This window comes from Macaca thibetana, chromosome X, assembly GCF_024542745.1.
Source record: "Macaca thibetana thibetana isolate TM-01 chromosome X, ASM2454274v1, whole genome shotgun sequence".
NCBI lineage: Eukaryota > Metazoa > Chordata > Mammalia > Primates > Cercopithecidae > Macaca > Macaca thibetana.
The window spans coordinates 46,636,777-46,649,296 of NC_065598.1; the positions used below are offsets into that span (position 1 = coordinate 46,636,777).

The 12,520-nt window shown below is 40.5% G+C and overlaps 1 protein-coding gene across 4 annotated transcripts in view; it reads left to right on the top strand.

Moving 5' to 3' along the window:
- JADE3 (jade family PHD finger 3) overlaps positions 1 to 12,520 on the top strand; it is a 150,010-nt gene that overhangs the window by 71,501 nt on the left and 65,989 nt on the right. For 3 of the 4 annotated variants that reach the window (XM_050775587.1, XM_050775586.1, XM_050775585.1), the window contains exons 2-3: positions 2,044 to 2,100; positions 2,875 to 2,954. In XM_050775587.1, the coding sequence (XP_050631544.1) occupies positions 2,055 to 2,100; positions 2,875 to 2,954 (126 nt within the window). In that variant the 5' untranslated portion in view covers positions 2,044 to 2,054. Of the gene's footprint in view, positions 1 to 2,043; positions 2,101 to 2,874; positions 2,955 to 12,520 lie in introns of those variants that run through there. The other variant, XM_050775588.1, reaches the window with a different exon arrangement.

Sequence of the window (12,520 nt, forward strand, 5' to 3'; positions counted from 1 at the left end):
ATGGATTTTCACTCTTGTCACCCAGGCTGGAGTGCAATGGCGCGATCTCAGCTCACTGCAACCTCCACCTCCGGGGTTCAAGCAATTCTCCTACCTCAGCCTCCCGAGTAGCCGAGATTACAGGCGCCTGCCACCACGCCCAGCTGCTCTGTTGTTTTAATCATGTCCTGGAACATAAATTGCTCCACAAACTGATCCAATCAAATTAGGGCTCCTTTGAAGATAGTTTCTGAGATCAGTGTTTGAGATTTCTTCCGACCCCAAGAGGCTATCTCTTTCCCTGGTTCTCTCTGGCATATTAGGCAGCCTAGGCTTGAACTTCTGTACACTCAGTTGCAAATGAAGTCAGTTTTATTGCAGGAGAATTGAAGTCCCCTATTCTATGCCCTGCCTCTCTCCCTGGGAAAAATCTTTGAGCCACAGCTCTGGCACAGGGGGTGGAGACAAATGGTGAGCTTCCTTCTGAGTGTCAGCCCCAGGTCTCCCAGGTTTGCCTCTTCTGGTATAGAACCCTTACCCCACAAGGTAACGCCAGAGCAATCAAGGCTCTGGTATTCTTGGTGGCACAACACCCAAGGCTTAGCCTCCATCCCATGAGTTGGGGGCTAGGTGGAAGAAGGGAGCCCCCACCTCTCAGCTACATTATCCTGTAACGTAGCCTCAGCAAAAGTAGCTGGGAACAGGATAAGAGATGCCAACATCCTGTTCTTCCCAGGAAGAAAGAAGCTGGGAGCTGGGGTAGAAGGAAGACTGTGTTCTTGGCTACTCTACTCTGGCATGAGATCTGTGCTGGGAGGGAAGATGGAGGAAGTGGTTCTAGATCCAAATACTGCAGACTTTGACTTTACTTTCTGAATTTTAGTAGATTTTCTTGAATAAGTGCTTCTTCATTTGCTGTATGCCCTTACAACCATTTCCAGAGACTTTAAATGGTTGTTTGTTTTTTTTTAATTGAAATAACTTTCACCAGTTTCGCTGGGAAGAGGGTCGTCCACGGAGCTGCTCACGCTGTTATGCCAGAAGTGGAACTCTATAAGCTTTTTAACATACAGTTTTATTGCTGCTACTCTTAATTGCTCAGAGTGGCCTTGTACTTGGATTTCTACTTCATTAGTAGATTGTCAATAGCTTGAAGGCAGTAGCCTTGACCTTTATTCATTATGGAATCATGATAGCCCCTGGTAGCATGTTGTATGTTGTGGCACATAAAAGAATGTCAGTCACTGACTGTATTGCTGTCTTTTCAAGTTTACATTTTCAGCTCTTCCTTTGTGACTTAAAATGCTTAACTGTGTCTTCCTTTTTTCTTACACTCCAGTGCTAGTGTGTTCCCAGAAGGGTGATGCTTCTTTCTTTTATCTGTCATTGGCCATACTCAGGGAAGTACACTTGAACCGTTAGAAGTTTTAGTCCAAAGCATTTTTATTTACTCTTCACAATATAGGAGCTTTCTTTAACATTCCCTGTAGTATATATATAATTATGACTTTAGGCTACTTATTTGGGATATGGGGACAGGAAGAGAGAGAGAGAGGGATAAAGGGCAGGCAGAAAATTAGTGTGGTCATGTTCTTAAAGGTGGATATGCCTCACTTGTTCTTTCTTCAGTCAAATATGTCTCATGCTTTTCAAACCTTGGCTCTTGATGGCCCTGCCCTCATGACTGATTTTTTCTTTTCTGTTCCTCTCTTACTGGGGATCACTGACTGGTTATGGCCCCATGGCTGCCCCACCCTTTGGTTTGGTCGACAGTGGCCATGTGGCCACATCTGAGGCTCCAGTTAGTGCTGTACCACTCATCTGTGGCTTGGGCTTCCTCCTAAGGCTAATGTGGCCTTTCCTAGTCTTTGACATGCTTTGTATTGAAAGATTTGGTAGTACTTTTCTCTCATTACTCTAAGTCATTTGAGAATATTCTTGACAAAAATCATTCAGTTTGCGTGATTTGCTTGCTGCTACTTCTGGAATCTGTGGGACAGTGTTGACTGCCCTCTGGGATGGGTGCGTGTGAACTGTTTTATTCAGTGTTGTTCTCTTTCCCAGGATGCTCCAGGATGAAACGCCATAGGCCTGTCAGCAGCAGTGACAGTTCAGACGAGAGTGAGTAGAACTGGCTGGCAGCTGGTAACCTTTCTATCTATATCCCTTGGGGATTTTTCCTTTCATTTGAGGATAAGCCATTTCATGCTTTTTTCAATGGTTAAAAAATGTTTCTGAGAAGGAAAATTCAGGGCACCATTTTCTTATTTAAATTTCATTAGAGATAGATAAATTAGAAGAATTGGTTGTGTGTGGCATATAACTGTTTTCACTTTTCATTTACGTAAACAACAAAAGCCAAATCTAGTAATGCTTTAATAGAGCTTCTCTAGAAAGAAGAAAAGTACAAGAGCATAAATTGTAGGCCCTGATTCTAATTGTAGCTTAGGTACTAAGTGTTTGACTGTGAGTCAGTCATCATTTGTAAAAGGCAGTAACCTTATTAGCAATAGCCTTTGGGGAAGCGCTGAAGTATACACAGATTACTTGCTCCACATTTTTAGTTTTTCCAATTGTTTTTGGAGATACTTTTTCTTCAAGTGGAATATGAATTGTGTTATTGCAGAACATTATGAGGTGTGATTATACCAAATCAGATAATCTCATCCTTAGCATTGTTGAAGCTTTTGCACTGTAGGAGATCATCTATAAATGTCACTAAACTCCATTATGAGGCATTCTTCAGTGCAGTTTGACTGTTTTCTTCAGTGGTATGAGCTCTCTGGTTTCTCCATGATATTTTTCATATTCTCTTGGATGACATTTAGTTTTATGACATTTAGTTATATTAGTAGGTAATGCATCTCAGTATTATTTTCTAATTATCTTTTACAGGTCCTTCCACTTCCTTTACTTCTGGCTCAATGTATAGGATCAAGTCAAAAATTCCAAATGAACACAAGAAACCTGCTGAGGTGAGATCATATTCTCGATTTTTAGACTTAAGCTATAGTTTGGATGCTTGTCTCCCAAAACCTCATGTTGAAATTATATCCCAATGTTGGAGGTGCAGGCCTAATGGGAGATGTTTGGATCATGAGAATATATCCCTCATAAATAAATTAGTGCCCTCCCAGTGCAAGGGGTAAGTGAGTTTTCACTCTGTTAGTTCCTTTGAGAGCTGGTTGTTAAAAAGAGTCTGGCACCTCCTCCCATTCTCTCTTGTTTCTTCTTTCACCATGTGATCTCCACATATGCTAGCTCCCCTTGGCCTTCCACCATGAGTAGAAGCAGCCTGAGGCCCTTACCAGCTGCCCAATCTTGAACCTTCCAGCCAGCAGAACCATAAGCTAAAAAAACCTCTTTTCTTTATAAATACTTAGCCTCAGGTATTCCTTTATAGCAATACTAAATAAACTAAGACTACTTTTAAAAGGATAGATGGCTGCCTCCTAACTATATACCAACAGTACCCAGAATCTGAAGGTGTGAAGAATAAAGAATGTGTCAGTGGGTAGGCTTGTTTCCTGATGAACTTATTTGTTTTCCAAGAAAGATTCCATTTTCTGTCTCCTTTAGGAGAACAATAATCTTCACACTGTGATTTCATTTTGTGATTTCAATCATCTTCACACTGTGGTGACACGTATTGCCTGGCTTTAGAATATTCCTCCCATAACCAGGAAGTCAAAGAGAGCCAGACTAGGGGAATTGAGAAGGACCTAGAGATAGCCTGGCCTATGATTGGAAAAAGCTAAGTTAGCAGGTGAGGAGAGATAGTACAGAAAGGGATAGGTGAGTAGGACTACATTAAAGATTGTATGGGTCATGATCTGTGAAGCTGTGATGGGTCCTTACAGCCTTTGGATCACTGCTGGCCCAGAACGAATAGGTCAATCCTTATGAGGCTGGTCATCTTTTCCACAAAAGGCAGCAAAGTGCCAGGGTTCCCCTTCAACTTGATCATGGTTTAGTGAATCCTACAGACTTTCCTCTGTGATAATTAAATGATAAAATGACCTTGTGTATCTTCACTTCTACTATGAGTAGACTTCCTTAGCTGTAAAAGAATAGAAAATATATTAGTTATGTATTGCTGCATTACAAATTATCACAAAATTCGTGTCTTAAAGCAGCACACACTTATATCTCAGTTTCTATGGGTCAGTAATCTGGGCATGGTGTGACTAGATTCTTTGTTCAGGATCTTTCAAGGCTGAAATCACTGTGGAAAATGGGATGTGTTCTCATCTGGAGGCTTGCCTAGGGAAGAATTTGCCACCAAGCTCATGTTGTAGGCAGAATTTGTCTCCTTGGAGCTAAAGGACTGAGGTTTCTGTTTTCCTTCTTGCTTTTGGCAGAGAGCACTCTCAGTTTCTAAAGGCCACTTGTAGTTCCTTGCCACATGGCCTTTTCCATAGATCCTTTCACAACATGGCAGCATACTTATTCAGAGCCAACAAGGAGAGTCTTTCCCTCCAGTCAGCTAAGATGGAGTGTTACATAACATAATATAATCATGGGAGTGGCATCCCCATCACATTTGCTATATAATGTGACCTAATCAAAGGAATGACATCTCATCATGTTTGCCATATTCTGTTGTTTAGAAGCAAGTCACAGGTCCCACTGCCTTAATAGAAAGGGAGTGACTCTTTGTGGGTTACTTTTGGGTGTGTCCACCAGAGAGCATGTCTCTCTTCCTTGGAGGTCACTTTTCATTTCTTTTGCCAGGGATTTTTCTGGGCACAATAGAAGTAAAAGTTTATTTATATATGTCCATGTCATACAGAAAAACTTAGGGAATATAACACACATAAACAGGAGTGGAAGAAATTTCCCATCTGTCTAGAGGAGACTTTGACTACAGAATAGTGAGAAAGAAACCTTGCTACCTACCCTTTTAGGAGGACAGCTGGTCCTAGGACATAAGGCAATTCAAGGGCTTTGGATTTTGAGGCCTACTGCCTCCCAGGCAGTGGGAATAGTAGTCTTTTTGTTGCAAGGGATAGGGGACCTAGGCTGCTGAAAGCAAATTGTTTTCATTTATATTTAATCTGTTATAAAAAGGAAAACCTGGTGATATTGTAGGACAAAACTAGCCTTTGCATTAGAAGAGCTTGATCCCATGTTCTGCTTTGCTGGCTTATTTCATCTCTTTGAAATAATTTGTCAGCATAACATGGACATTATCATACCTATCTCTCATAGCTACCATTTATTGAAGTTTTATGTCCCAAAAGCTTTACATTAGTTTCCCAAATTTAAACAGTTATGAGACTCTCCTTGGATGCCTGTTTAAAATAATGATTCCAGACTTACCCCACCCTGTGACACTACTGAATTAGTATTTCCAAGAAAGGTGCCTAGGATCTGGATTTTAAAAAGTGACTCAGGTGATTTTTATAATCAAGCACATCGGGGAAGTAATATACTACTGTTCTATTCCTCCAGTAACACTATAAAGTAGGTACTTTCCAGTTTTTTGTTTGTTTGTTTGTTTTGCAGGTGATGAGGCTCAGAGAAATTTATTTGCCCAGGGTCATTTGAAAAAGCAGAACTGACATTCAAGTTTTTATTCATGCTGAATCTTGTTTTATTAACCCATATGCATTGGACATATTATGTAGGGTACAATAACTGTATAGTAAACATTTGTTGAAACTTTGGCAGTTAAGAAATATGGGACAGCATCAGTGTTTTCTCATGAGTAGTTATAATCAAAGTTTCCATAATGAAGTGAGAACAAAATTCAAGAATAAAGAGAACAAACCTGGAATTGAACAGGGGCTGGGAACCCAAGCAGCAAGAAGAATATAGTAGGAACCCTTGGTAAAAGAAGAGAAGTAAAAGTAAGTGGAAATTGGCAAAGGTAATCAACTCACAGGTGAGTCTGAAAGCAGCCTTTGAGGAATCAGATGGAACCACTGTGAATTCTTTCTTCCTCTTTGGCTCCTGAAACTGAAGCAATATTGCCATTGGCTGCTTTTTATTTTTTTTAATTAATTAATTTATTTATTTAGATTCGGAATCTTGCTCTGTCGCTCAGGCTAGAGTGCAGTGGTGCAATCTCGGCTCACTGCAACCTCCACCTCCCAGGTTCAAGCGATTTTCCTGCCTCAGCCTCCCAAGTAGCTGGGAGTACAGGCGCCTGCCACTGCGCCTGGCTAATTTTTGTATTTTTAGTAGAGATGGGGTTTCACCATCTTGGCCAGGCTGTCCTTGAACTCCTGACCTCGTGATCCACCCGACTTGGCCTCCCAAAGTGCTGGGATTACAGATGTGAGCCACTGCGCCCAGCCACCATTGACTGCTTTTTTCGAAGCGTCAGTTTATGCCCTATTTCTGATAGCGTGAGTATCACTTTTCTCTCAATTTCTGATTTTCCTGGCCCTATTTGCTGCACCTGTTTGCTTCAGACAATTGTTTTAAGGTTCACTTAAGAAATACGACATATTTGTACGCTTCTTTATTTCTGATGTTCCCATTTTTCTTTTTTGTTCATTTGTTTCTGTTTGAAGAATTTCCTTTAGCTATTATTTTAGGATAGGTCTGCTGGTGATAAATTCTCTTAGTTTTCCTTCATCTGAGGATGTCTTGATTTCTCCTTCATTCTTGAAGGATATTTTCACTTGATATAGATTTCTGGTTTGACAGTACTTTTCTTTCAGCACTTGAAAAATATGCTACTTCCTTCTGGCCTCCATGGTTTCTGATGAGAAATCTGCCCCCATTCAGATAGGTTGTTCTCCTCTAGGTAGTCATTTCATTCCCAGCTGTTTTTGAGATTTTTCTTTGTCTTTAGTTTTTTAAAGTTAGATTATGATGTACCTGGGCATGGATTTCTTTTGGCTTATCCTCTTTGGGCTTTAATCAGCTTCTTGAATCTGTAGATTTATATCTTCCACTAAGTTTGGGAAATTTTCAGCCATTATTTCTTCAAATATTTTTCAACTCCACCTTCTTTTTCCCCTCCTTGTGGGGCTTCAGTTGCATGAATGGTAGACCTTTTGTTATTTTCCCACAGGTCCCTCAGGCACTTTTCTTTTTTTTTTTTTTTTTCAGTGTATATTCTGTTGAACAGATTGAATAATTTCTCTTGTTCATCGGTTCTGTCTTCTGTTCATTAATTCCATTCATTGGTTGAGCCTATCTTATGAGTTTGTTATTTCAGTAATTGCATCCTAAAATTCTATCCTAAAATTTCCATTTGGTTATTCTTATATATTCCATTTCTTCATCGAGACTTTCTGTTTTTTGTTTCAAAAGTGTTTGTAATTTCTTGTTGAAACGTTTTTATTTTAAAATCCTTGTCAGATAATTCTAACATCTGTGTGATCTCAGTGTTGATGCCTGTTGATTGTCTCTTCTCACTCCCAGTTCTTAGTATGATGAGTGATTTTCAGTTGTATCCTGGACTTTTTCAGTATTATGTCATTAGACACTGAGTCTTATTTAAATCTTCTGTTTTAGTAGTCCTCCGCTATAACCAGGCCAGTGGGGAAGAGGGCTGCTGACTCTTTACTACCTGTTGTTGAATTCCTAAGCTCCCCATCCTAGCTCTTTATTTCTCTGGGAAGCAGGACTGGGGAGTCTCTACTGCTTCATAGAGGTGGAAATTCCCACCACCTTGTTGCCCCCACTGATGATGGAGGATATGGTGGTAGTGAAAGTACCACCTTATTGATGGGTGATGGTGACAGCCCAGGCTCCCTACCCAGTCTGCAAACATCACATTGAGGAGGAGAGGTGCCTCATTATTGCTGGGAGAGAGTGAACAGCAAGACCTCTCAGGTGGTGTACATTGACACTGCAATAATCACCCTTTTTTAAAAACCATTTTTAACATATTTTCTTGAAATATAATTCTCGTACCATACAATTCACCCATTTTAAGTGTATAATTCAGTGGGTTTTAGTATGTTCAGAGTTGTGTAACCCATTACAATAATAATTTAGAACATTTTCATCACCTCAGAAAGAAACCCCTTACCCATTAGCAGTAATTCCCCATCTCCCTACCTGCAACCCCTGGCAACCACTAATTTACCTTCCTTCTCTATGGATTTCCCTATTGTAGACATTTCATATAAATGGAATCATACAACACGTGCCCTTTGTGTCTGGCTTCTTTCACTGAACATAGTGTTTTCACCTCTCATGTTATAGCATGTATTCGTCCGTCCGTCCGTCCGTCTTTCCTTCCTTCCTTCCTTCCTTCCTTTATTTATTTATTTTTTTTTTTTTTGACAAAGTTTTGCTCTTGTTGCCCAGGCTGGAGTGCAATGGCGCGATCTCGGCTCACCACAACTTCCACTTCCTACGTTCAAGCGATTCTCCTGCCTCAGCCTCCTGAGTAGCTGGGATTACAAGCATGCACCACCACACCTGGCTAATTTTGTATTTTTAGTAGAGGCAGAGTTTCTCCATGTTGGTCAGGCTGGTCTTGAACTCCCGACCTCAGGTGATCCACCCGCCTCGGCCTCCCAAAGTGCTGGGATTACAGGCATGAGCCACCGTGCCTGGACACTTCGTTTCTTTTTATGACTGAATGATACTACATTTTATCAGTACACATTTTGTTTATCTGTTCATCAGTTGGTGGACATTTGAGTTGTTTCCACTTATGAGGTATTATGAGTAATTCTGCTTTGAACATTCAGGTACAAGTTTTTGTGTTGACGTGCATTTTCAGTTGTCTTGATTACACACATAGGAGTGGAATTGTTGGGTCATATAGTAACTCTACTTAACCATTTAACTATTTAAAGAACTACGAGGCTGTTTTCCAAAGGGGCTCATCATTTTTCAGTCACACCAGCAATATATGAGAGTGTTTGAAATTTGTTATTGCTGTAACACAGACTTCAACTTCTTCTAGTGACCCTGTTTTTGTCTCTCCTCTTGGCTCAAGGTCTCTTTGTGCTTGTCCTCATAGGAATTTTGTCTCTTGCAGCTCTCCCAAGCTGTTAGCCAATGTATTATCCCTGGAGGCTTTAGCATAGTAGACGGTATGGGGGAGGGGCAGCATTCGCTAATCTTCTCATTAACTCTTTCTTAGTCTTTAGGGTGCATAGGGGTCCTGTTTCTGGGGGTGGAAGTGGTGGTGGGGAAGGTAGTCTTCAGGTAGAGCCTTTTTGCCCCTGCCCCCTATTCCCTCATTGGCCTGTAGCAGATACCTTCTGATGTTCTCAGCCTTTGTCCTTGAGGACAAAGGCTCCTGTAGGTTACCTTTTTGCCCCTTAGGTAACACAGGGAGGCTGAGGCTGGATGCTTTTCCCTTCTCCCAGCAGTGATGAAACTGCACCATTGCCCTCACTTGATACCCTTCCCCTGCAGATGAAGCCTTTTGTTTGGTAAGGGAACCAGGGTACTAAGCACCAAGAACCCAGACAGCACCGCTCTGGTGCTTTCTCCAAGTACCGCGCCCTCCACCCCAGCTTCCCTGTGTGAGCGGAATTGGGTTTCTGAAGAAAAAGCTTGCAAGCGGTTGGGACCCCCCCTCCCATAACTACAGCCCCCAGGAACTTCATATTCTTATCAGTCCCCACACAGCATCCAGCGATTCAAAATTTCTAGTTTAATGTTCCTGCTGTGGCTTCTGCCACAGGTAACCAAATGCTCTGCCCTGTGTCTCCCTGCAGGCACCTGTCTCTCTGAATTGGCTATTTGTGCTGTGATTCATTTCTCTGATGGGTTCATGAAAATTTGTTAATTTGCTGCCTGTCCTGCCATTTGCTTCTTATAAAAACGGGAGATTGTTTTGTTTTGTTTTCTGACTACAGGTCTGAGACAAAACCAGAATTCTTGAGCCTTACGATTTTACTGGGAATTAGTCACTGACGTTCAATATAAATTATCCTTTTTGCAGAGGATTAATTGGCTGCATTAAAAGATATATATTTTTCTTTGGTATTTAGTGTATCAGTGAGATTCTTATGCAAGTCTCCCTCTAATTTATCCCGTAGAGAAGAGTTTCCTAGGGATATGTGAATCCCCTGTATGGTTCAGGGGCTTTGTGTACCTTCTGGAAATTGTATACAGATTTTTAAGGGTATGTTCTTTGTTAATTTTTTTCTGAGATAGTAGCCTTATCTGATTCTTAAAAGGGCCCATACTTTAAAGTTGTTGTTGGTTTTTTTAATCCCTAGAAAAAGTACATAGTAACTGGCTGAGTGCCGTGGCTCATACCTACAATCCCAGCACTTTGGGAGACTATTAAAAAGTCTTCCATTTGTTATCAGAAGCTAGGGTATTTTCGACTACTAGTCTGGTGTGTAAAACATATCAACCTATCTTAAAACATTGACTGTATATCATCTGTAGGCCTGGAGTCTCATTATTATCCAAGACTTTCATAGCAACAGAATGAAAGCTCATATATTTTAATTCAGTGGAGAGCACTACATACTCTCTAGTAAAGCCTGTTTATATCATTGTACCTATATTTCTAACAAGCTTAATTATTTGGTTTTCTGACCTGCAGCAGATAAAGAGCACTGAGCTACAAGTGCATACTTATTACACAAAAGGGGACATTGAGGGAAGGGAGAATAATTTGCAAAGCAGCCTTCAGATGTTATTTCTTGTGCTAAAACTGCTCAGATCTCTAAATCAGACTTTGTTGCTCCCCATTCTCCATTACATCTCTGTTTGATATGGGGGAAAGGGAATAATCCAACTTAAGCAACCCAAAGGTGCATTGCTTTATGGTAACTGATGTTGCAATTGGTGTTAGCCCATAGCCATCAAAATGTTCTGTTTATTCTTTATAAGAAACCTGAGAGTTATTTTAAACTATTTGAAAAATATTTCCATGGGTTTTAAAGTTTTAAATTTAGAAATTGAATAAGCTTTTTGATTCATTGAAAAAAATCAATGTGGGATGCAATGTCTTGACAATACAAGAACAGAGTTTTTAAGGGTTTTAGGCACAGTGTTCTTTGCTAAGTTTTCTCTGCTATTGATTCTTCTTAACCTGACAACTTTTTGCCTAAAGATTGTATAATTATAATTAATTCATTTTGCTTAAATATAATTACCAGTTTGTGGCTGTTTTATGCTTTTGGGGTGACATGTCAGTTTGTGGTCAGTTATGTATAGCTTCAGATTTCAGTGACTGAATCAAACTTGATCAGTCTCTCTGCTTTATTCACATGGACCAGACAGTGTTCCTCTTTGTGTCATACAGGAAGTTAATGTTTTGACTTTTCCTATGAAAAATGTCACACAAATGTTCAGAGGAGCTGTGCTTTAAAAAATTGCCAACTGAGAGATGTTAATGAGAGCAATAAAAGTCAGAGTTGTCTGCAAAGGGCATTTTCATTTTGTGGCTCTGGCAGGTTGAGCATTGATGTTCTAATTGAATTCATAGTGAGGCCTCCTTTGTTTCTGCAAGCATCTGACAGGCCAGATGTGCACACAGTGTTGGGCTTGGCATAGCTTCTGGACTGTATGTTAGCCAGTGAATCCCCTCTTTGACCATAAATGAACAGTTATCTGGTAAGTACAAAGGCTTTTTGTTTCAGGAACTTTTGGGAAAACTACCAGTGCATGTAAAATAGACACACTATTAAGAACTTGTAAAACTTCTCAACTTCATTACCTAGAAAGGTCAGGGTCAGCATCTAGGTCCCTCCTTCATTATCTTTAATTTAGCAACAAATGGCTATGTTTTATTTTGTGAAGTTTCTACATTACCTTGTGGCCTTTGGAATGTTGGTTAAAGTTCTTGATGGGGCTCTTGCTTGGGAACTGTGTCTTTGGGAGCCAAACCATGCACATTTTAACTGAGCTGTGAACTCATATCTCTCTTACCCCATCAACAATTACTTTGTGGACTATGGAGAAGAACTCAGTTATATACTTGTTTCTGATTTTAGAAGGAATGCTATGATGATGATAATAAAATAACACCATCTAGCATTTATTTAGAAATTACTATGAGCTCCATACTGTGCTAAGTCCTTTATACAGGTTCACCCATTTAATCTTTGCAACCCTTATGAGGTGAGAGTTATTATCCCCATTTTATAGATAAATTGAGACTCAGAATTTGGATAACTTGCTGAAAGCTACTCAGTAGTGAAACCAGTATGCCCATCCAGGTAGTCTGTCCCAGACCCATATTCCTTTAAGATTTATTTATTTATTTATGAGATGGAGTCTCACTCTGTCGCCCAGACTGGAGTGCAGTGGTGTGATCTCAGCTCACTGCAAGCTCCGCCTCCTGGGTTCACGCCATTCTCCTGCCTCAGCCTCCCAAGTAGCTGGGACTACAGGGGCCCGCCACCATGCCCCGCTAAGTTTTTGTATTTTTAGTAGAGACATGGTTTCACCATGTTAACCAGAATGGTCTCAATCTGCTGACCTCGTGATCCACCCGCCTTGGCCTCCCAAAGTTCTGGGATTACAGGCGTGAGCCACCATGCCCGGCCTAAGATTTTTTAATTATATAAAATATTTGCCTGCTTCAAACTTCAAACTGTAAAACAAAATATATTGAGAGATCCAGCTAGATTCAGCTCAACTATTTTGGTAA